Source organism: Vidua chalybeata, chromosome 7 (assembly GCF_026979565.1).
Source record: "Vidua chalybeata isolate OUT-0048 chromosome 7, bVidCha1 merged haplotype, whole genome shotgun sequence".
Taxonomy (NCBI): domain Eukaryota; kingdom Metazoa; phylum Chordata; class Aves; order Passeriformes; family Viduidae; genus Vidua; species Vidua chalybeata.
The window spans coordinates 5,318,800-5,343,890 of record NC_071536.1 but is presented as its reverse complement, the minus strand read 5'-3'; the positions used below and the strand labels follow the sequence as shown (position 1 = coordinate 5,343,890).

The 25,091-nt window shown below is 41.8% G+C and overlaps 2 protein-coding genes and 1 long non-coding RNA gene across 11 annotated transcripts in view; 1 reads left to right on the top strand and 2 right to left on the bottom strand.

Moving 5' to 3' along the window:
• KANSL1L (KAT8 regulatory NSL complex subunit 1 like) overlaps positions 1-8,508 on the bottom strand; it is a 61,646-nt gene extending 53,138 nt beyond the window's left edge. For 4 of the 9 annotated variants that reach the window (XR_008431720.1, XM_053946995.1, XM_053947000.1 and 1 more), the window contains exons 1-2: positions 4,376-4,593; positions 848-1,953 (exon numbers count right to left, since the gene is read on the bottom strand). Coding sequence is in view for 8 of the 9 variants with exons in the window: in XM_053946995.1 (XP_053802970.1) it covers positions 848-1,953; positions 4,376-4,444 (1,175 nt within the window). In the remaining variant the exon portion in view is untranslated. Of the gene's footprint in view, positions 1-847; positions 1,954-4,375; positions 4,596-7,582; positions 7,894-8,087 lie in introns of those variants that run through there. The other 5 variants (XM_053946998.1, XM_053946997.1, XM_053946999.1 and 2 more) reach the window with 5 other exon arrangements.
• Positions 8,509-8,602: 94 nt separating this feature from the next.
• ACADL (acyl-CoA dehydrogenase long chain) lies at positions 8,603-24,851 on the bottom strand. Its single transcript, XM_053947003.1, has 11 exons — positions 24,691-24,851; positions 23,144-23,305; positions 20,541-20,678; positions 19,979-20,143; positions 18,998-19,064; positions 17,599-17,763; positions 16,854-16,955; positions 14,897-15,010; positions 12,641-12,768; positions 10,613-10,699; positions 8,603-9,257 (listed from the first exon to the last, which is right to left on the bottom strand). The coding sequence occupies exons 1-11, from the start codon at positions 24,762-24,764 to the stop codon at positions 9,164-9,166; spliced, it is 1,296 nt and encodes a 431-aa protein (XP_053802978.1). The 5' UTR covers positions 24,765-24,851; the 3' UTR covers positions 8,603-9,163.
• LOC128790369 (uncharacterized) overlaps positions 24,824-25,091 on the top strand; it is a 49,208-nt gene continuing 48,940 nt past the window's right edge. Inside the window, exon 1 of the long non-coding RNA XR_008431721.1 lies at positions 24,824-24,893. This is a non-coding gene — a long non-coding RNA (uncharacterized LOC128790369). The remainder of the gene's footprint in view (positions 24,894-25,091) is intronic.

Here is a 25,091-nt window from a genome sequence, read left to right as displayed (position 1 = left end):
TCTCTCCAGCTTTGGGAAGAGGAAAGCAGCTGTCCTTTCACTGCTTTCTAAAATTTCTTGACTGAAGAGATTGTGTTAACAGTGTAGCAAGTTAACAGGTTTTAAAAAAAAAAAAAAGAAAAAAGGTTATACTGTCATCAGAGAGCAATTTTACCATCTTCTCTTACCCACCACTGATTTGTAACTTGCATTGACAGGATTCCTGCCAACGTAAGACACTACAAGTTAATGATATGAATTTCCCTCTGGTTCATCCTGACAAAGATACCAGCAATAATAAAACCTCCATTGCTAGCTACATTCATAGTTGCAAAGTGACTTCAGGAAGTAAATTAATATTTTTAAAATTAAAAGTTAAAGAACCAAACTTTTTCAATATAACAATCACCAAATACTGGATGGCTTGATACCTGCATCAGATGATAATTTTTAATTTTTACTCTTCATCACAACATAGTGGATTTCAAGATCCTAATACTGACTAATTCTTAATAACCCCAGAGTAAAATTAAAATTATTTTCATTCTGGCCCCAAGTATTTACAGCAATCACTATTTGATTTACAGCACCATTCAAGTATTAGCAGTATTGATGTAATGCAAACTGAGAGAGTGCAGTACAAACTCTAGTTCTCTGCAATTCTAGTAAAGCAACTGCTCCTTAAATGCATTAATTAGAAGTTCTTACTTCCTGCCAAACCCAGCTCACACTGTCAGTCTTGCTGATTTCAGTAAGACTATCTATTGAGTGAGGTTACTCACACAAGATGAAATCTGCAGGTCTAGACCCTTCCATCCTGATTTATAAGTAAGAAGCACATGAGTCGAAGCAGGAATTTAACACTTACGCTTCCACAGTGTGTTCCTCACCATCTTCATCCGAGCTGCTACATGTTGCATCAGAGTCCAGGTCCTTCTCCACGCGAGACAGCAGCCCTCCAGTAGAAAGTGCAAAGCCACGGATTTCACCCGGTGCGACGCTAACTCCGTTCTGTACATCCACACTCAAACTACTCTCCGAAGTAGTTGTGTTGTTTTCCGGCCAACCTTCAGTGCATCTGAGGGAGCTATTGCTCAAAAATCTAGCTGGCTCATGGAAAACCTTCATTCTCTGAAGCTGATGTTTCACAAAGCATTTCAGCTGCTGATCACAGTGTTTGATAACATGCTTTGCCAGGAGCATTTGTAAACGCTTCTGAGTTCTTTTGGCGCGACTGATTTCCATTTGTTGCTTAGTGACACACTGGAGTAAGCGAGCACACACCTCCTCCTGGGTGCAGCTCAAAATCCCTTCTGAAGGCCCGTGAAGAATTTGGTGTAATAAATCCCCTTTTATTGTTTCAGTGCAGACTTCCAAAGCCCTACCCAAAACCCCATTCTTCTTGTACCATTTACCATTTAAAAGTTGCATTTCTTCTGTGTTACTGGATTCAGTTACACTTGAACCTGAAAGTCTCTGCATTCCTGCCAAGTTCGGAGATGTGGTCTCTGAAAACACTGCCCCTTTGACCTGTTGCTCAGGTTCTGAATGACTAATATGACCAAATGATGTGTCAGCCCCATTATGTAATGACTTTCTCATCTTGGAGCAGCCAGGCTCTCCTGCTTTCGTTTGCTTACCAGTTTTGTTGTTAAACGCAGAATTTGTACTCATTAACAAGACAGACTGATAGCACTTGGAGGATGGTGGGGAACCAAAATGCTGCACACTGAACATATCATTCCTGAGGTTGGGCTCAGCAGTGGGGAACCCCAGGACTGAGCAAGTAATCCGTGCGATGGAGTCCTCTTTTATCTTCTCTTCCACTGCCCTGGAATTTTCCATGCACAAAGCTGTATCAGACTCCATAGCTCTAGAGGACAAAGAAGGTGACAAGTGGATACCATGACCTTTTGTTGTTGCCTCTCTGAGAGCTGGTGTCATTATAGCTACGGTAGGTAGTTTACAGCAAACCTGAAAATAACATGGGCCATGTAAATTTCCTCATTTTCATGACACAGTACAAATACAACAACTCTGTTACACATTTCATTCTCTCAACATCATTCAAAAATTCCATAAAAAAGGACGTTATCTAAAGAACACAGACTATGTTGCCTCCCAAGTCAAATAAGAACACCCTTTCTGTTTTTTCTTTATTTCATTCAGAGGCTGTTCCATGCACAATGAAAGCCTTTACATCTCAGGGGAATAACTGTTCATACCTCATTTCATTTTTGATTCTATCAGTCTGAGAAATAAGACCCAAGAAGTTCATGTCTGTCATCTAACCTTGCCCAAACTGAAAAACATGACCTTGAGCAACGTGACTGGCACTGTTGTGAGAAACAGATTTACTGTAAATCTATATAAAGAAAGCATTTTATGAATTATTATATGTTCTTATAAATACACATTAGAAACCAATCAACAAGGCTAATGCTTTCAAAATAGAAAACTAAGTTCTGAAGTCTCCCACCAAAAAAGAATTCTTTCCTGTGCCTCTAGATACCACTCTATTCATCAGGCACTGTCTGTGTAATACATACAGATTATTTTTCGTAACAAATCGAGAAATGACAGTTCTCCTTGACAAATCCTTTTGCTTGTGGCTTGCCAATTAACAAAGGGCTCCCAGACTTTGGGATCAAAAGACCAATGTCAACCTTCACCCCTTCTTGTCAGCAACTATGCTGCCAAGTCATACCGTATCTACTCCAAGAAGGAATCACTTTCACCATACTTAGAGCTTTGTTTAGGAGATGGTTAAATAAAACCAATTAATGATTTAATTGAACATGGCTTGCAGAAGCCTGAAAGGTAAGTTCCTGTCAGCTCTTCATTAAGAAACTGGAGACAAAACCAGAAACCATATGAGAGCAGTAGCAAAAGTGAGTGCAGCACAGTAATGCTACAGTAAATTCTGTTGAACTGTGTACTAGGTGAGCAGCACTTGCACTGCCCTCCTTTTAATGTCTCCAGTTTCCTTGATCTCCACAGCAACTGCCTAGCTCAGCAACTTTCAATGCACAGATCCCATAAGGGCTCAATGATTCTGAGACTGCCACATATGGAGCTTAAGAAGAGATCTGTCTGAAGCCTTAGCTTGTTTATAAGTACAGGTTTTTTGCACTGAAGGTGCAAACATTAAAGTGAGATAGATATGGGAACCTAGGGAGCTGAGAAATACCAGTTTGGATACCTGCTCCTTAACCCTCAAAACGTGAAGCAAAACATAGAGAGCCACATGCTCCAGTACTGCCTTACCACTCTCTGTGTGCTTTATTCACCTTTCATTGCTCCATGTGTACTTCATCCAGAAGGTTTTCATCTCTGCATATCACCCTCCTGGTCCCACTAGGACCAGGTTTGGTGGTCCTACTGCTAATCATAAATGATATCATTAAAATCCCCAGGATTTTAACCTTTATAAATAAGCCAGTAACTTCAGCCTAAAGAGGAGCTCAGCACAAAGTCCTCCCAGTGGACAGCTGTTCAGGAAGAACCCCATTCTAGGATTAGACAGACTAGAATACACTGTTGAGAGCTGGAGCTCCAAATCCTAAAGGCTCTAGTGATTCAGTAATGCTCTCAGCACCTGGCTGACTCGTGTCTTTCCTTTTGTAAAAGCTAGCAGGCCTGCAAATATGTAAATCCAAAGGAGTGTGAATTCAGACACCAATGTCTCCCTGGCCCTTACATAATGGCAAATAACTATAGCAGATCAGAGCAACTGTGCTTGGCTAAAACATAAGGGGAGAGAACTGAACAGTTCCTCTGTGGGGTTAATGTGAGCTCAGGAGCCCCTGTGTTTGATCTCTCCCTGAGAATTCCAAGAAGCTCTCCAAGAAGAGCACCATCAGCCTGGTATCTACATGCACCTAACAATGTATTTATAACTGTTCCAACTGTACCATCCACCTCCCTTAGTCTGAGTGTTTAGCAGGCACAGGTTGCTACTCCCGAAACCCAGGAAACATCCACACACAGTGGAGCTGTTTAGGCAAAAAAGTACTTTGGAGATGTGGATCACATACCTGTATGAAGATGGAGATTATTCAAAGAACTGGCAGCACAAAACTTTATAGTGCTGTGTTTTAACTCCATCACATTCCCTCAAATACCACTTACCCTTTTGGCACAGTTTCAAATTTCCAAAATTGCAATGAATATCATTACCATTTTTTTTTTCATCTGGGGGACTTCTTTGTAACTCTTCTAGGGGAAGGAGGGGAAGAATCAAAACACCCTCATATGGAACACAAACATTGAACTAAAAAGCATTGACAAATCACTCATTTAGAGTGCCTAACCAAGTATGCTTAAACTACAAAGCAGCTAAAAAATAAGTAAAATGCTTTTTAAGAGGGAAATCACACAATTAACAATCCCTTACCCAGAAACTTGGAAATTTCATACAATGTTTCTGCCCTGAAGACAGTGTGAGACACTCAGGTGCACTCATCTCACTACAGAGACATCAAAAAGAACTTATAAAAGCTGGTACTGCCACAGTGTCCAGCCCTTGGCATTTCTCCAGGAAGTTCACACACCCACAAACACACAAAAAATGTCATAGGTACAGAAGCAAAACAAAGTACCCGCTGCAAAAAAATGATAAACAAATTTTAGTACAAGTATTTGGTTTGACAAAAGTTATACAATTTACATTTTTACACATTTTATTTAATTTTGGCAGAAAGCTGCAAAAATTATTTAATACCACCCATATTGGAAGTGAATTTCCAGAGCAAAACGTACTATCTTGGAGGGGGGAAAAAATAAAGGCAAAGAGGGAGGGAAGACAAGTACTGCAAAATGGTACACCAGAAAAGTACTTTCATTCTGGGAAAAGGTCATAGGTAAACCATTTGACAGATTTCTTTTGCATCGAGCATTACTTGAGGTTTCACAACCAGAACAGCTGAAATTCTGCTAAACTGGCAAACAGTTTGCTTTTCATCTACTGAATAAACACTCCACTTGAAAGGCTAAACAGTACTGTAAAAAGAAAAAGTGGCATTAAATAAGTACTGGGGAAGGGAAGAAACAAGTACCAGACAGTTGCACAGTAAAGCAACTGATGTTTAAACTGATGACTTTATGCTTATCCTCCCCTAATGCCTTAATTATCCAGGAGGATAGAGCTGGGAATTGCAGTTTACCACAGCCAGACCTGCACCCTGCTCCCTTCCACCACTGCAGCTACAGGTTCCTAATCCCCCAGTGGCTCCTGCTCCTCTACCTCTCCTCTCCCTCTGCTGATTTCTTTGTCCTCCCTTGACACTTCTTCCTTATACTCTTTCCCTACCAGGCTTACTTCAACAGAATTTGCCTAAATTCTGAAACTAGTGTCTTCATGTTGTGATTAGCAGCACCCTTTTAAAAGAAACACAACAAAACCCAGCCACAACCCAGCACACAGGGTGGCACTCCCTCCCTTCCCAGCTTTTGTTTACAGTCCTTTCACTTTTTGACTCTTCTCCCCCTTGCATAACACTATCACTTTGGTTACACAACACTGCAGACAGTGTTCTGGGGGATTTTTGCTTGGGGGGAAGATTGCTTTGTCTTTTAGTGGACTTTTTTGTTTGTGATCTTTTCGTTTCCAATGACAATAAAACTTCACTCGCATGAGGCTTTTTAAAGCTCCTCTGTAGCAGCCTTCTCTCCTTGTAAATCGAGTCATTTCTCTTCATCATAAACACCTGAAATTTTCTTCTTAATAATGAGATTCCTCAAGACCAGGAGGAGATTTTCACAATTATTTCTTTTTGCTTTGAAACTCAGAAGCCTACAAACAACATTTTAAATTAATATGACTGTTTCCAGCTTATTCACAGATAAACAGTGTTTCAGATAAGCCAGTTTCCACTGTTTATTCCTTGCATAGATGGCATTTGAAAAGCAAAGCAAAGTCCCTGACAGCAGACAGTCTCTGGTGAAACACTCAAAATTAATCTCAGCAAGAATGCTCAAAAGTACTGTATTTCAACCTGTTTTAAGGCCTCTTAGAGACAACCTGCAGAAGAGAGGGCAGCTAGAAAAGCAAACTGCAAAACAACTGCCAAAAACCTGGTTTCCTACAGCTTTGTGCTGCTTGTCCTGTAATCCCCAGCTCCTCCTGGGCAGCCTTCCTGATAATCACTGGACAAAAATAAAGTGCTCTGGCAGGCAGGCACTGCTGCAGCACTGCCTCAGCCGAGCGCAGCGCACGGGACCTGAGCCTGGCCAGCTTCTGCAAGCCTTGCCTGGTGGGAGGCATCCCTCAGCCTTTACCTACCCCTCCCAGTCTTTGGGAAACCTACAGGATTGTAGTGATTTCTAAGAATAGCAAGAACAGCTTGACAGCACAGTCTGCATTTTCTCACGGAATAGTTTGCAGCAGCGACCGTAAAAAAGATATTGGTCCCACTGGGCATGTCCTGGTTAGGAGTATGAAAGGAAAAGGAAAGAAGCCTAAGTCTAATAACACACCTGGGACCAGCCTTTAAGAGTGAAAAAAAAAAATCATTTCAGCAGGCAGCTTTTGTTCTCACTTTAAAAGCAGACTAGTTACTCATGATGTGTATTTAAGCATTTTAGTATTTTGTTCTATTAATAGACTGGGAAAAAACCCATAAATCCAAACAGGATTATGTGGGGAGTCTCAAAGTTCAGCAGCGCTCACTGTGCAGGCACAACTATCCAGACAAAACACTCTAGTGTTCTGTACACCCCAGAAGATACAAGCACAAATTCCTCCTATTTGGAAAAAAAAAAAAAAAAAAAAAAAAACCACCAAAATACAGCACACCATCCCCCCCACAAAAGGATCTCTCTTTGAACACTAAGAGATCTCCATTTAAGGCAGACCACTCAAAGTTTCAATCATAAAAAACATCCAAAAGAAGGCACTTCAAGTGGAACTCATCAGTACCAATTTATGGTAATATCCACGACTCATTAAAATATCTGAACATGTTTGTTTTCCTCCTTGTTCAGATCTGATCTGAACAGAGAATCAATATAATTTCCAATTTTACTACCACATCATCAACTAATTCTTGTTCAGTCTATAACACCGTATTTGCAAAGCAACATCCGAAGTAATTTTTAATTTATGTTAAATGCTTTTTGTGGTATAACAGGTGCCTCCATAAGAAAGCTGCACATATGTCTCTAACATAAATATCTGCAATACCTTCTGGTATCTTTCATCGTAAATTCCGTATCAACATTTCCGTGACACTTTAGAATTTCAGCCTTGGAGGAGAAGGCTCTAAAACCTGGTGTTAAATGAGACCCACTCGGCTCTTAAGACACTAATTAAGATGACTGGAATTTAAGCTCCTCAGAATATTCCCCAGGATTTCAAACGATGGCCCAATACAGCAGGAGAGTCCTAAAGCACACAGACTGCTTTCTGAGATGGTACATTTATCAGTGTAATTTTTAGTATTTTCTTTTTATTAAACTAGCACAAAAAGGAAGTATTTACCCTTTGACAAAAGGCACGCTTTAATAATTTGGATTTTTTTTTTAATTAGCTCACGTTGCAAATTGGAAATTGAAAATTCCCATTTTTAATGTTTCCTATTAGAGAGGGGTAGGTTCGGAATACCTCAGTCACTGCTACATTTTTGAGGGGAGAGATGCTTCATTTTGCAAAAAGTGGATGGGAAGTCTAGCTCAGGAGCACAGAGGAACTCTCAAGGCAGGCTGCAGGATGTGGATCCGAGCTGCTCCCCACAGCTTCGCTAACCATTCCATCTAAAGTGTCCAGCTCTGTAAGCGGTGCGCAGTGCGGGAAGTGTCGCGCAGGGTGCCCCCGAGGCACAGCGACCCGCGGCCGTGGCCACACGCCGATTGCCAGCGGCAACTTTCCAGCCGGTGTTTAAATCCCGGCTGGGACACGCGGGGCGGGCGCGGAGCGGCCCCGCCCCCGCCTCAGAGCCGCCGGCCCCGCCCCGCCGCGCGCACGGACCGTTACCCCCGCCCCGCCCCCACCCCGCCCCCACCCCCGCGCATGCGCACCCGCCCCTCCCGCCGCGGGAACCAACCGCCGCCCGGCCCCTGCGTGCCCCCGCCGCCTCACGGCGCCCCGCCGCGCCGCGCCCCGCGCTTGCCTCCGCGTCCGGCGGGTTCTCCGCAGCGGCACCCGCGCCGGCGCCGCCTCAAGCCCGCACAGCACGGCGCCCGCCACGGCTCACACTGCCGCTCTTGAAGAGTCCGCGCCCAGCTAAAACGCAGCGCGGCGGGGCGGGGCCTCCCCCGCTCCTCAGGGGGAGGAGCGCGGCCAATGCGGGGCGCCGGGGGCGTGGCTCGGGCCGGGGGCGTGGCCTCCCGCCATTGGCGGGGCCCCGCCTGACGCGAGGACACCGCCCTCCCCTCACCCCCCGCGCGCCGGGGCCGTGTGGGAAGGGAGGGGACAGCTTCAACTCTTAACGCCCAGCACGGGTAAAGGGATAAAAAACCCTCCTAAACACGCGCCTTCCAAGTTACTATCGCCAACAAACAACCCTCAAGTTCACTTGCATCACATTCCCTCCTCCGAACTCCCCCTCAGCGCCCTCAGGTAAAAACGGGCACAGAGGGAGAAGCCCCGTTTCCCCGCGGGCTTTGAAGTAACCGCAGACAAGCGTGAGATTGCATAGAAATGCTTTATTATGTTTGTTTGACCAAGGTAATTAAAATAAGGCATTCCGGGTTAGATGTAAACATAGAGGTCAGCTGCACAGCAGGTGGCTGCTGCACAGTGAGCAGGTGTACAGCAACAACAGCAAGTGTCAAGTTCTACTTCTCAGGGGGAAATACAAATTCAAAGTTACATCAATATTTAATTTTGTTATAAATATGGTTTCTGTCAATATTTGATTCTGAAAAGCAAGGTTTGGATTCATCACAATCGGTTCAAGTCTGAAAGACCAAGCTACCCAATGTTCCAGAGATAAAAGTGTACAGCTCTTGTCACCCGGAGAACTACTCCGTGTTGTACAAAGACATTTCAATTTTAAGTTCATTAAATATTAGATATCCTGCATGTGAGCCCACTGTTATTACTATCATGTGCTTTAAGTGTCACTTCCTTTAAAGAACATTATACAGCATATTTATTTTACTTACATTCTGATGTCTGATTTTATGCCATATATTAACATAGAAAAGGATTCTGCAAGACTCTGCAAAGTAGTAAGCATCTGCCCTACTTGTCACTGACAATGTCTCTAGCAATAAGTTCTTTCATTATTTCATTGGTACCGCCATAGATTGGCTGAACACGGGCATCCACAAAAGCTCTGAGGGAGGGAAAAACAAAACAAGGAAATATTACAAACAACACCTCAGAATGCCCATACAATCAATAAAAAAGACAGCATTTTATCTTTAGAGATCCCTCTTCTCAAAGTATACTATTCCCATTGATAAAATAGTTCTTATTTTCTAAGAGGCTTCAACTACCTAGAATATTACAACTTTCCAGGGTGCTGTGTGCCAAACCAGGAACTGGGTCAGCATCTCTTCCCTGTTTGTTTATAGTGTAAAGTCTCCACTATTGCCTCTAATTAAACAAAGAAAAAGCCCTATAAACCCAGACTCCTGCTACTACTCCACTCCCAATTCTTGCTCCTGGTGACAGCACACAGAATGATGACAGAGCTTTTCCATCTTCATTCTGCTTCATCACACAGGAGGAATTTGGCATTCTCTGGAAATCTACATATTACTGGACCACAGAGATAATAAAACCCTGTGTGAGGAACTACTGTACACACAGACAAGTTCAAGGACACCCCAAACTGGCTTTCTTTTAACAAGACAGCACAGATCACTCACAAATTACACTCAATGAAAACATGGAGGAACAAGTTATTTTAAAGCAACATTTCATACTCAATATATTTAAAAATTAAATAAAATCTAAACCTCCTCAGTTAAAAAAATTAGCTTACTTATCACAGCTGCACAGCAGTCCTGTGTTTGCTATTTCTGTCAGATTACCAACTCTTTGATTTATTTATTAAAAACTGCACCAAAATCTCTACTTGGTGTGTCACATAGCCTGTACACAAACTTCACAGATAATATATGAGGATATATACAAAAGCCCCATAAATGTCTCTAAATTCATAACATCAGAAAAAAAAATGGGAATGGCAAATTACTTTTTCTACATATAAATCTCCTAACTTTTTCACTTTAAAAGGTGTAAAAAAGCTGAATGTAGCCAGTTATGCTCTTGGAATTGATGATTTGATACTCAGTGGTAGCTGATCAACATATTTTTCTTCACCCATATGCATTTAATTTCAGATAAAACATAAAACTAGCTCCCCTCATTTCTACCTTTATCATTTTGCTTATTTTTTTTTGAATTAACATTTTCTTCTAAAAAACCGACTTCTCTTTTTTGTGAAAAAAAAAAACAAAAACACCCAGACAATAACTGCTGAACAGATTTTGCTTTTTTTGGAGAATCAAAACAAAGCCTTCCCACAGACATCTGTACAGTAGATTCCCTTTCAGTTAAACATGAGAAAAGGAACACTAAATCACTACTAACACTAAACAGCTAACACACAGATGCAAAAGAAGTGCCTCACTTGACTTTGCTGGTAGTCTTTCATCATACAATGTGAAATGTTACACTTACTTTGCAATTGGATACTCCCACATGTACCCCCATCCTCCGTGCATTTGTACACACTGGGTAGCTATGCTGTTTTGGAGATCAGAACACCTTAAATGGCCAAAAGGAAATTTGCTTTTAGAAGGACATTATGTTGCAAAAGATAAAGATACGTTAACAAGACAAAAACATAACATGATCAGTAAGAAATAAATACTGCTCAATTCAATGCATTAAAGGTTTGTTCCCTTTATGGGACAGCTTTCGGAGAAGGAAAGGTTACAAAACAGACAGGCTTGTTTACCTTTCTCACAGGCCAAGAGAATTCATTTGTGAAGCAAGTTGATACAGTCTTTTGTTGCCAAATCCCTCAGCGTTGTCAGAAATTAACAATAAACCAGGCTTCCCCCCACCATTAGCAACACAGGGATACTCTTTAAGCATAACCATCACCTGGGCATAATTTATTTTCTGCAATAAACTTTCCCAATAGCCTTTTCTGCAATAGCTTTCAATTCTAAACATACTGTAATTCTCCAACAGCATTTGTTGACTACAAAATATGGATTTAATAGCAAAAAATAAAAATTAAGTGCACTGGAAGCTCAAGCTGTAGTTAGAAGACATGAAAAAAACCACTTTCTAATCATACAGCTTTCGGAGGCAACTGAAGAAATGAAAATGAAAATCCAATTGCTTCTCCTTTTCCCCAAACCATCCCCTCCTTTCATTTAAATCCTTACAGTTTATTATACCAACTGTAATTCTGCAGCTGTGAGTTACTGCAATTGTCTTTCCTAAGTATATTCTCAAATTCTTTTAGGTATGTACCACAACCTGTCACCACAAGAAAAACCAAACCAAAACAACCCTACAGACCTTCTCCAGATATGAAAAAAGAGATGCACAAACCAGGTTTTAAAACCCTCCAAAGCTCTAACTCAAGTCATTGACTACACAAAAAGTTTGAAGGAAAATTGGAGACTAGAGAGAATCTCCTAATACATTAGGGAATACAGCAATTCTACATTCAAAGATTTTCTAGCTCATTTAAGTGACTCTTATGGAAGGGTCAAAGGGACACCAGTGGGGAAAGAGGAAATCCACAACAAATCATGATGGTAAACAGCTGTGAAAGTGAGGGATTTTCAAAAGCCTTGCTTAGGGAAATTTGTTGAGGAAGTGGGTCTGCATTTCTCAGCTGGCATTAGTTCTTTCCTCCTCCTCAAAATGGAATGCCTCTGCTTCTGTACCTGGTACTTCTAGGTAATCACTGCCAAGAATAGCACTCAAACCCCTTCCTTCCTTTGTAAATATTTCTGCTCATTTCCTCTATACTTATTTTGAAAAGCCTAAAAACTGTAAGCATGTGTATCTTCCATAAATTTCTTTGCTTGTGTCTCGTGGTTTTTTTTTTCTCCCATCTTTGCAATGAGCTATAACTATATAAATTCATGTACCACTACCTTAGATATTTCCAGTTGTTTTGCTCTGGTAAAACTAAGTTAACATATAACACCACCAAGCACAGGGTGAGGCAGAAGAAGTTCTGGACAATATAGGAAAGCACTTTTCAGTCTCAGTTACAGCAACACCTGTAGCCAACTATTTCTTCCCAAAACCAGATTGCTTTGAAAACTAGGTAGGCCAAACAGCTATTCTTAAGTAACATTAACTAAACAGTATCATAGAGCTTCAAATATATTTAAATTTGGCTCCAAATATTCAAATTTTGCTTTAAAAAAAAAAAAAACAAAGCCATATACCCCACTAAAAAAACAACAAAGAAAACAAAAAAAAAATCCAACAACAAATTGCTAACAATAAAATGCAAATTTTTGTCTAAATACCAATGGAGTACTTGCTTTTACTTAAAGCTAAAGCAGAGCCATGATCTTGTTATTAATGGAAGCCTATTTTAAAAGTATGCCTTTATTTTGAAATGATCTGGTTAACCAAACTTGGTTTTCAGTGTAACTCTGATTTTTGTTGCCCACATCATTAGAGTTAAGATCATGCAAGTAACACTCCCAGCTGACTGTAAGCACATACCAGTACTTTGCCATGGAGGCTGTGGCAGAGTCCAGGCGTTTATCTGCATGCAGCTGCAAACAGTTGTCCATAAAAGCTCGGCCCACACAAATCTGCGTTTTTATTTCGGCCAACTTGTGCTGTACTGTCTTGTTTTGGAAGTGGATAGAGAGGGGAGAGGAGAGGAGTACAGTGCAGTTTAATACTTCAGATAGAAAACACAGCATTTTCCAAAAGGACTGCTGTTAGAAATCACTATTTCAAACTTCGGCTCTTTACATCAGAAGACACCATACTTTCCAGACAATTATGTATTCACCAGTCCTATTAGACAAAATTACTACCCTTTACTTCTCAAGGTCAACTCAAAACACAAATTTAAGAGAAAAAGCACAAGAGAAAGGGAAAACAAATTCCTAGAGAGCATGTGGCAGAAGGCCCAGAGTGCTCTGTGACTCTTGGCTCCCTCTGGTGAGGAAATGTCCTTTCACTCTGTAGAGGCATCAACTTTCCCAATTAATAACATTTCACCATCTATTGAATGCTTTTTCTATGTATTCTTCAGAGTTTAAGCTACATGCAAAGAGACTGAATCAAGAAATAAAAGAAATTTTAAAATATCAAAGTTTTTCAGCACCGAGTTCTGTCACATTGGAAAAGAGGTTTAAATAGAAAAGCTAAAATTCATCATAAGGTTATGTAAAACCAGACCAGGCAGGCATTTGACCATCATCTTGTAATTCTGGTAGGGAGGGGATAAAAACATCACCCACTAATAAAAGTTCCTTCTTATTTCAGTTCTAGAAATATATATAAAAAAATAAATCTTGCTTCCCTTGACAATAAATACACTGGGCCAGTGTACTACTACAAGGAAAGAACTCATTTCAAACGCTGTAATGTGGCATGACTAAATGAATTAGCCCAAGGCAGAGCTCTAATTGGAAAGGATTATTTATAATATGCACACTCAAGTCATCACCAAAAAAAAAAAAAAATTGAAGAGATATGCAGAAATTCATTATTTTGGCAAAAATAATATACTTTTTGAAATTTATTGTCCGCCTGCTGATGGCCTAGCCTAAAAAGGGAGATTATTTTGGAGACCTCTGCACAGTAATAAATAGGAAGCATCCCCTACCTACATTTAAACAAGTTAAAATATAGTTCTTTTGTGTTTCAGTCGCACAGTGAGCATACTAAATTCCATCTGGAATTATGGACTCCTGAAGGTTAACTTTAAAAACTATGAAGATCATAATCCCCCAAAGGATATCTAGCATTCCAGCCTCTAAAAGTTTCAGCTCTGGTGCTCTTCACAACTAAAGATTTGAGTTTGACAAAGAAAGTCTCAAGACATAGAAATGGGTTTTTTTGGTAATTATTTCAGAAGTATATCAAAAAAAGAGGCAGCCAACATCTTTAGCCCATGTGAGTCAGTTCTATCCTATAAACCAAACATGCAGGAGCTCGGCCTCCTTCAGCCCTAACAGTTAATGTCGTTGTCAGGAAAAATGTAGTATAGCAATCCTGTGGAAAGCAACATCTGTTTTATGACTGCAGCTAAAGAGTGTAGGCACAAACATCTCAAAACTCAATTATCTACCCCCATCAGGAGTGAGCTCTGCCCACAGAGCATGACCCAACAGTTTTACATGCACTTACACAAACACCTAGACTGCTGCTGGCTGAGGAGTCTCATCACAACATTCATGAAGCACCTCCACAGCACTCGGGCAGCAAGGTCACTGCTGGGAGTCCCCCTCCTCCAGCAGCCTCCAGAATAATTTTTCTGCAGTGCTCTGTGTGCAGAGGAACACAGTACCTGCACAGGCTGCCCCCAGGGTTTCAGGCACAGCCAAATACAGGCAGGTGTGATGGCCCCTGTGATTAGGACCTCTGGCAGTAAAATGCAAGGCTCAGATGGACAAGGGAATTGTTCTTCAGCTGCAGAAGGAGCCAAAACACTTCCTGCCTACCTATTTCCCTCTCAGAAGCAGCACTGCTGGGAGGTTACCTACCCAAATAATAAATACATACATTAAGACTTAATAAAATACATACATGAAGGCTTTTCTGGTGCTTCTTTAGAATTATTATTTTTGCATTTCAAAAATGAACAATGGGCACAGAGGCAAAAAACAGCCACAGTGAAAGCTTTGATAATGACCCTTTCAAAACAGCCCAGTAATTTTCATTTGGTCACTAAATCACAAACAAAGCTGTACAGCAAACACACTCTAGAATCTGTACACAAGCGGCTCAGGTCTAACTCACCTGCAAATGTGCAATTGTCTTCCCAAAAGCTTTTCTTTGCCTCACATAATTCCTTGTTTCTTCAAACATGAATTCACAGCTAGCAAGAGCCATATCAGCAATTAGCAGTCTTTCCTTTTGAAAACACAAATTACAGAATCCAGTTGAGTTAGTCCTACATTTCTCCGCATCAGATGCACAATTAGGACACAGATGTTCAGTGCTGTTCATTAAGGGAGTGGGAGCAGAAGTCACATAAAATATCAAACCAGACATACTGCATTACTGAAATTAATGAGTTGGACAAATGCCTTGCTGTCTAAAGCTCACTTTTAAGTCTTTACTGGCGTAATGCTCCATCACAATGACTCAAAAAATAGCTACAGATTGACCACAGGAATCTTACTGACTGAAAAATTCACATCAGATTCTGTCTTAATTATTGGCTTCCACTGCTCAGTTTAAACAACAACTGTATTTAACAATTTCAATAGGACATCTCTAGGGGGGGAAAAGCCTACAAAAAATGTCTTGTTTTTCCTTCTTCATTGCACAGTGAAAAACAAAAACTAAATGCAGAACAATTTTTTTCTGGCAACATTGAAACAGTCTGATGCATTGCATTGAACCTGTTCATGGGGACATCTATTTAAAGCATTAAAAGACTTCCTTTGATCAGGTTTCATATTTACTCACAGTATAAAATTAAAAAATATGATCCCTACCAAATGAGGCAAATATGTCATAGCTGTGACAAAGCACAGACACATTTTGGAAAATGACATTGCCTCCTTGTCCTCCGAAATAATTCCAAAACTTCATAAGCTGAGTTGTAAAGTAGCAAGGTATTTTGGCAGCAAAACAATATCTTTACTTTGTTATATGAACAGAGTTCCATGTAACTTTAATATGCTTCTACTTGCAGAAGAGCTAGAACAGCAATGTTTGTTTCTTGAAAGAGAATGTCAAATGAAACAAAGATGTCCAAGCTATACTTAATTTACTAAGAAAAGTGCTTCCATACTAGAAGTACACAAGAAATCTGTGGTATGTTCTTTTTAATACACTACCCTCAGGTTTTTCAACAGCTGGGTTGCTGATTAAGTTTTCTGTCTTTGAGCTGGTGGGATATCAACACTTTTAGCAATGCCCAAAGAATTCTACACCTAGCACCGTGTGCTTCAGTTAAACATCGGCAATATCAACAAAACATTGCACACAAGACTGTCAGAGACTAGAAAAGATTGATGTCTCGAGACATTTTGGGATGCATATGTGGGGGTAGGGGGGCAGGCTGGGCCCTGTTCTGGCAAGCTGCACCCTGCTCTGCACACCACAGCCCAGCCTTGCAGTGTCTGTCAGTTGTGGCACACTGGAGGCAGTGCCCCAGTCTTGCCTACGCCAGCTCCTGAGTGGCCAAGTGACCATGGTCCCATCTGGGGGGAGGCCCAGGGTGGCTCTGGGGTTTAAAAGACTGACCACAAGGGGAGCTTGTCTTGACCCTATCAGCCTCTTGGAGTCTCCACCTCATCATCACTGGAACTCAGGAATTGGTAGTTACATGTGTGGTTTTCTGTATTTTTTCTTTCTAGCTTTCTCCCTTTCTTCTCCTAATTCTCTTTTCATGGAACATTTTGGGTACCGTAACATCGGACAGGTTTAAAGGCTGCTAAGTTAAACAGACTAAGTTAATGCTAAGGCAAGTGTTTTATGTTAATTGGATGCTGCACTACATCCTTTGTCAAAGCTCCTTGATTTTCTATATTTTGCCAGTAAACTTGTATAATTTTGACCTCCTGAGAATATCTGGTCACTATATCTCCTGTGGGCTTAACCCATAGAAATGTTTTGGGGTTTTACAAAGGTATCCCACTTTGGTAAGCCAGGTGGCTCACCACAATACATGAACTTCACAACTAATGACAAAATCTGTCTCTGTATTCTTCCTGCAGACAGCAAACACTCACATTCCTTTTACCTGAGGCAGCTCTGCCATCAGATAGTAGAAGCCTTTGTTCTCTTTTCCAAGCAAGGCACTGGCTGGCAACCGCACATCTTCAAAAAACAGCTCTGCTGTGTCCTAAGAGGATTTGAAATGCAACAGTTGAGAGTCCGACATTCTCATCCCATTATAACTTATTTTTCCCTATTGTTTTCTTGCTATTGTGCACTTTAACTTGAAATCCCAGGTTCAGCCTGGAAGGATCCTCCAGAAGTCATCTAGCTGACATCCTACTCAGAGCAGCTCCAGAAAAACAATCAGCTGAGGGCCTTGTCTAGTTAAACTTTCCAAAGCTCGAAAGATGAAGGCTCCAGGACCTCTCTCAGCCCCTGTACAAGTACCCAATCACTTTCCTAGTGGACCTTTTTTTCCTAATACCTACTAAGAATTTTCCTTAACATAACTTGTCTCCTTTGCCACTCTCCTCCTCAAAGAACGCTCAGGCCCCACCATCTTTATAGCTAAACACATCAGTAAGATCCTGTTCTCCCAGACTTCTTTGGAGTAAATGCATCCAGCTTCCTCAGCCTCTCCTTGCACATCACATGCTTCAGACTTCCACAGGCAAAATCAGGATACATTACATTGCATGTTTGTGCTCAGAAGTCTAACAACAAGAACAGAACCATAGTTCCATCTTACATTTATTTAGCAGTTGCCAGGCATTAAGTGGGTTTAGATTTTCTCCAAATCTATTGCATTGGAGGTTGTATGAACTCACTTGAGCTTTCAGGCCAATTTTGTTAAGTTTGCGTCCTTTGATGAAACCTTTTGTTCCGTTTTCCACCAGAAAAAGGCTGATGCCATGAGCAGGGGATCGGGCCTCCCGGTCTGTGACCGCAACCACAATCACTACATCGCTCATCCAACCATTAGTGATGAACACCTGTAAAAAAAGTAATTTAGAATAAAGCAAGGTGGATAGAGGTTAGAAGAGATCACCAAGTAGCATAAAGTAAAATTACATTGACACTTTCAGAGGTGAACTGAAAGGCAAGGTTCAAGTGTCCAGAAGAATTTCAAGCTTTTGATATTGAGGGTTTAGGAACAAGGCAGACATTAATTTGAGAAGTACTGTGTGAGGCAGAAGTGTGAAGTTAAAGAATGCACAGATCTGTTTCTTCTGTCTGTCTCATGATAAAGAAGGACTACAGTATCAAATGTAGATATTAAATAAACACAGAGGTTCTCTTATCTAGAAATTAAATTATTTAGGCATAACACTCAAACCTATCAACAGCTTCTTGTCACAACTGCTTACTATTATCCTGCAGAACAACTCATGAGCCTGTCAAATGGATCCATCTTAAGTCCAGCAAAAGAAAGCTTTCTGTCCTGTGTGGCTTCAAATGAGTGGCATGGGCACCTTTTTAGCACTTATGCACATCTATCTGCTTGCACACATTCTCACCACTGAAATTCTGCTAAGACCAGAAGTCTCTATCAGTACTGTGTTATCAGCAGCAGTACAAAATAAGATTAAGACATTTCATAGCTTTCAAAAAAATAGTCTGTTGAACCTACACTCCCACTTCAACACTATTTCTGCCTTCTTATTTTTCATTATGGTAATGAAAAAACTGCTTTGCCACAACTTGCCAACACAGTGGGAGCATCTGAGGAAGCTGTTTTGGTTTTTTTCTAACACAACCAGCAAGCTCCTGAATAAAGATTCCACAGCTTTCATTGTAGCAACAGAAGTTTTTACTCAAGCCACAGAAGATTTCACAGCAGTAGTATATATATTTCGCTGTTAAACATCAGTACTAAGAACCATACTGCTCATAGTACACAGCACATTTTCCCCCCTCTCCTTCACAGTTTAAGGGAAAATAAGCCTTTTAATAGGCTTATTTTAAAGCTACAAAAAACAACCTATACAAGCCCTCCCATAAATCAGTTTGTAAAAGGCCTGCAACAGACATATCTCAAGACCTATAAAAAAAAAGTAACTGGAAAAAACACCCCACCTACAACATAACCCACACAAAAAAACCCCAAAACAAACCAAACGTAAAATGATTGGGAGGAGATGCTGAGAGCAGTGCACATCCTGCTGCATTCAGCTAAATGTATTCAGTTCCTAAAGCCAATGAGCAGCATGTATGTCATGCACTTACCTTACTCCCATTAAGAATCCAGTCACTTCCATCTTTTTTTGCATATGTCCGTACTCCCTGCAAGTCACTAAAACGAAATTCAAAAGGTCCTTCAAAAAAACGTTCCAGAAGCTGCAATTTATATCTTGGATTCTATCCAGTCCAAAATAAGGTAGATTTTATACCATCCAGACATGGGCTCAGAGAAAGAATAGTGAAATAGCTGAGTGTAACAAACCACAAGCAGGGTGTGGAAAAGGATGATAAATCTATGCAACCATACAGGAGCATGAGGTCCCATTTCCCCATCTCTGCTTGTGGGAGGTGGTTTAATGCAAGCACTGATATCAACAGGTCAGCATCCAACTACACAGTACATCTCAGACAACAAATGCCAGATAAAACCAATCCTCTTCACAGGCTCAATCCTGATCAGGTGGCTCTGTGAAAAGCCACCACAACAACATGCAACATCTGCCATTTGTAGAAACATCAGACCAACAGGTTTTGCACTTCACATGTCCCTCTCTCTTTTGGAAACTGGTCAGATCAGCAGTGTCTACTCCAAATATGTGTTGGGCAAGGAGGGACATTTCTCTGAAAGGATTCAGAGGAAAGAAAAACAAGGCGTTCTGTTCTACAGAAAAAGCTAATAGTAAAGCCAAGCCTTCTTTACCAAGATATGTAATGTCCCACTGACTATGCTTCATATAATAAGTATGTTCACATGACAAGCAAGTTGCTAACTATAAACTCAGACTGCAAAAGCAAACACAAAGCATGTTTGCCCACAGTGGGACAATACAGAAATGGATTCTGAGCTACTATCCTGAAATGACAAAACTCTAATAAAGTAATCCATAACAGGTTTTTCAAGTCTTACCTATAATGTAGGATAGTCTAGTCTGTAAAGTAACTGATCAGGAGGCTCAGAATGTTTTTCACTGACAAATCAACAGACAGCAAATAACGTTGAGACCATTGTTTTAGTATTTGGCTTACCTGCCAGCCCCAGGTTCTGTCATGGCAATAGCTCCAATGCACTTGCCTGCAACCATCTGGGGGATAAAGTGTTTAATCTGTTCTTCAGAGCCATAGTTTGCAATGTAGGGCATGACTATATCTGAATGAAGGCTGAACCCTGGGCCTGTACAGTTAACATACATCCTGGAAAAAAATGGGAGGGGGGAAAGTTCAGAAAAAAAGACTTGAACACTGAACTTGCACCTTAACACAGAGCCAATAATGAAGAAAACCCCACTACACAGAAGTCTCAGAGATCTTTTACCATTATTTATAGAATTTAATTTCACAGCCAAATGGGCACATAACCTATCAGGCTAAAAAAAGCTTTCCCCAGTTACAATGCCAGTGTTACTCAAACAATGATCCAGAATACTTAAAACAGGAGGGATTTACATATATGTAAACTATCCTTTCCATAGGAAAGATAACATCATTTTCTATAAGCAAATGTAGTCCATAATAAGGATAACTTATGGAAAAAAAATACATCACAAACAATATGATCATTGAAATTCTTCCTGAAGCATGCAGTACTCACTGCTCCTCCCAGACGATGGCTGAAGAGAGAATATCCGCTCCGATGCCTCCATGTTTCTCAGCAATAGCAACACCCAGCAAGCCCTGCTGTCCAGCTTTTTCCCAGAGCTCCCTGCTCACCTGGCCATCCTTCTCCCACCTGTGAAATGAACACAAAACCAGGGTCACACACTGAACCCCCCACATGCTACTGTTTATCTGTCATGGCTGCTGTTTCACACTGGAACACCAGCAGACAGTGTCAAGGTACACAGACAACTTTACGTCACAGCCAAGAAGCAGTGGCTTAATCACAGTTTCCAATCTTCAAGTCCACAGATGACACTGGCATTGCAGGGACAACAACTGCAAAACAAGTTTGAACTCCTGCTTCCAATATGTAACCTGACAAGATTTCATTAAGACTTGTTATGATTCTTACACCAGACTGGGATTTAGGCAATTTAGCCCCAGCCATCTGGATAATTACAGGTCTTTATCCTCCTAACATTCATTCATTTACCCACATAAAAAATGAGTATAACACATCAGTATCTTTCATCAAAGATTTCAACTCTACCAATGAAAAATGCTTTATCAGAACCAAATGATACCATATTAGTCAGTTTTGTATAAAAATCTGTCCCTGTGCACTTCTTATGAGTCAGTGAGTCAGTACTGTATCTTGGTAAATTACTGCTTTAAGGTACTTTCAAGTTTGTGTAAATAGATAGTTGAGTCTTATCTGCTGACAGTTTGCAAACTTTAACACCTATTCAGGAATCACCTACTCTTGGAAAATGAGTGCCTCTTTATGGGGTTTGCCAACTCAGTAGAACGTTGGGTGGCCATTAACGGTCCAGGTTTTCTTTTATTTAACGCCTTTATTTTCTAATGCCACAATTTAAAAATTATATGGTTAACAGATGATATCAGAGACATTCCTCTGACACACCTGTGGTCAGCAGAGCTATACCATAGCTATTTACCTGCAGTCAATCAAGCATCTCATCCTACATATACAACAGAATAATAGAATCACAGGATGGTTTGGATTGGAAGGGACCTTAAAGCTCATCCAGTTCTGACTCCCTTCCATGGGCAGGGACACCTTTCACCAGCCCAGGTTGCTCCAAGCCCCATCCAACCTGGCCTTGACCTCCCCCCAGTGCTGGGGCAGCCACAGCTTCTCTGGGCAAGCTGTTCCAGTATTTAAGCTGTTTCCAGCTTTTGCTCCTACACTGGAAATCTTAAGTCTCTTTCTACTATCCCTGCTTTCCCCCTGATCCCCACTTTCAGGGACATTCCTGTCTCTACTTCACCCAGCACCAAAGCTTCTCCTCCTCACAATAACCCACAGTTCCATTCACTGATGCTACATCTGTCTCTTCACCTCAGCCCAGACAATTAATGTTCCGTGCCTGAGGCCTCTTTGTTTACTTGAAAGGTGTGAGAACAGAGGGGTTCATAGGCCACTGAAGTGATGCAAGAATACAAGCTGAACTTCATACAGCCTCCCTAAGAAATTGTGGTGTCAGCAAGATGTCAAATAGGATCTTCAGCAACCTCAAGCAGAGCCAATACACGTCCACAAACTGCCCTGGAAGTCCTTCCAACACAAAATGAGGGAAAACATCTGGTTTTATGGACAGAATATGACTATACAGTGGAAGAGCATATGACTAAAAGGTTGTAGTCTGAGGATTAAAAAAAAAAACAAACTGTCACCAACCCTGCTGTAAGCCTCCTGCAGCTCATTCCTGCCCCAGAGCCATGATGTTCCACCCACACAACTGAGGCACCTCAGCTGTTTGTGGATACACACTTGAGCTGTGACAGGATCCCCTCATCTAGCAGGGCAATTTCAGAATAAGCCCTTCTCTATCCCTTGCTGTTTTCACTTCAAGTAAACTAAAAATTGCTTAAGACAATACTACAGCTTGACACTTTTGATTCAAAACCATACCCTGAGTTAATTTTTTCCCGTTTCACCACTATAATGTGATTGGATGTGACTAAAATAAAGGCTAAAACCACCCTCCAGCTCTAGTTCAGTAGAATTGCAACACTTCTACTGTACAGAAAACGCACATATTTCCACAGGAACAAAAATTAAAGAAATTCAAACAAAGATGTTTTGTGCAAGTTTCTCGGTAATGCATAATTCACCTCACTATGCTATAGGTACTTGCACATAGCTACAAAATCTACTGCAAGAGGGACAGTGACACATCATCAACGCCTTTTTCAGTGACTATTTCCCAATAGTGTGGGAACTGAGCTGCCCCCCAACTCTACCCCAAAAACGTTTGTGTTAGTTAATCCTAGAGGCAGGGAAACTTTGCTGCAACTCTGCAAACTGCATTCGTCTGCTCATGGGCCTAAGGATGCCAGATTGCCTACACTGGAGCTCAAAGGATGCATTCAGTTTTGATTACGTGTGATTTTCCTTCACACGACTTTCAGAGGTTTGTTTTAATTTGGTAAATTTGAAATAGAAAGCTTGTACATGAAAACTTTAACATGAAACTTTTATATCCTATTGTATCGGGAGTAACACTGCAGAAAGCATTTTGGGGAAAAATGGAATACTGGCAAAGCAAAATGTTTAGGAGGTTATCTTACTCTGCATGAAAAGGCAGCACTTCTTCCTGAAAGAATTTCCTGGCACTCTCCCTGAAGATATCATGGTCTGATGAGAAGATCCTCCGAGTGCCTATGTCAGTCAAAGTTTTAGCAGAAGATGGTTCCAGGCGCTTTGTGCCATGCTGTTCTGTTTGCAGAGGACTGAAAAAAGACAAATTCATGCATCTGTTAGGACACGGGCCCCCTATTTGCATAACCCTTTTAAAATGAAGGAAACTCCCATGTTACTATATACAGTTCACATCCCAACTCTGGCACACCATTAGGTGTAAAGGATACCCATGATAAACACAAAGAACTAACATACACTGCACTCCACTGGACTATTAATGGAGGTAAAGCAAGGCTGGTTTGTTCTTAACACTTCAAATAAATTAAAAACAATAATAGTACATATATAAGTAAAAGAATAAAATTACCCTAATGAAAACAAAATAATACTTCAACAAAAAATAAAAACTGAAACAGTGGTAAATGTCAGTAGTAGAAACCACAAAAGGAAAGCCTAATTATGAAATAAGAAAGAAGGGGCTGTAACACTTTTGTAGGGGCTTGGAACATCAAGGATGACACACTACAGCTGAAATGAAAATTCACTTCTCATATTTGTGCATTGGATTCTTTGACTTGCTTTTGTTGTATTGCCATGAAACATCAGAAGCTTTAAGTACAGAGCTGAGTACATGGAAAAGGCATTCACTTTTCCTTTCTCAAACTATTTGGTTAGTCTCTCAGTTCCTCTGCACATCAGCTGTGTGTAGTTCTACAGAACTCAGCTGAGCCTCTGCTACAGAGATGAAAGTATTTACTACCACATTAAGTTACTCAGGCTCTGTCAGTGCAATAATCCCCCTAAAACACAGACTCTACTTACTTCTAATAATATTTGGAAAAAATAGGATACAGGAACTTGCTTGTTGAGTATTTTGCACCCTCAAAGCTAGACACACAGTGACTCCCTCAAAACCTCCCCCTTATTTTCAAAGCTGTTTAAGACGATGTTGAGTTTTATTTAAGCCCAACCTTTTGCTTAATTGTGGCTCACACCCTATATGTCACACAGGGAAAGGCCTGGCTGCTCCCTTATACTGGGAAAGACAACTCGAAGGTCTGGGGAGGTGTGATCCCACTCCTGCCACGGGGGAACGCGGTGCCCGGGCAAGGTCGCGCCCGGCTGTCACCTGCTGCCAGCACGGGACCCGCTGCTCCCGGGAAGTGGAGCAAAGGTCGGGAAATCGCGGGGATGGATGTGCCGGGGCTCCCGGGGCTTGCCCAGCCCCAGCTGCCTCCTGCCATGGGGGCACGGCTCCCCACACACGCTGAGCGCCTGTAATACTCCCGTTACACGCACCCACAGCCTCCAAACACACATCCACACAGAACGGACAGCACACACACACAGCCCCGAGCAGCCGGGCAAAGACATTCACCCCGGTCTTTAGGGAAGCCAAGCTCAGGGGCGCTCGGCCCCTCACGGCTCGGTGCCGTCCGCCCCAGCGCTGCCCACCACGGCCGGTGCCGCTCACCTGGGCTGGGCGGAGAAGGGCCGGCAGCCGGCGGCCCTCAGGAGGCCGCGCAGGCGGAGCAGCCGCGTCGCCATCTTACGGGACAGGGCGGGACAGGACAGGGCGGCACCGCCGCTGGAGCCCCGTGAGTTATCCCTGCGCCCGCCTACCTACGGCTGGAAATCTCTTCCGGGCTGGAGGCGGGAGTACCGTGCAACATCAGTGTAATTAGTATTTTTCTAATGTAGCTTTGCAATCACGTCATGGAGGGGAGCGGGGGCAAAGCCGGACGAAGGGGTTGTGCACTGAAGGCGGCTCGTGTGATGGCACCCGGCGTGAGGGACGACCCTCCATGCCACGGCTCCATCCTCCTCCTTCAGAGCCCTCAGGAATGGGGCTGTCCCCCCCCGGGGCGGCATGGC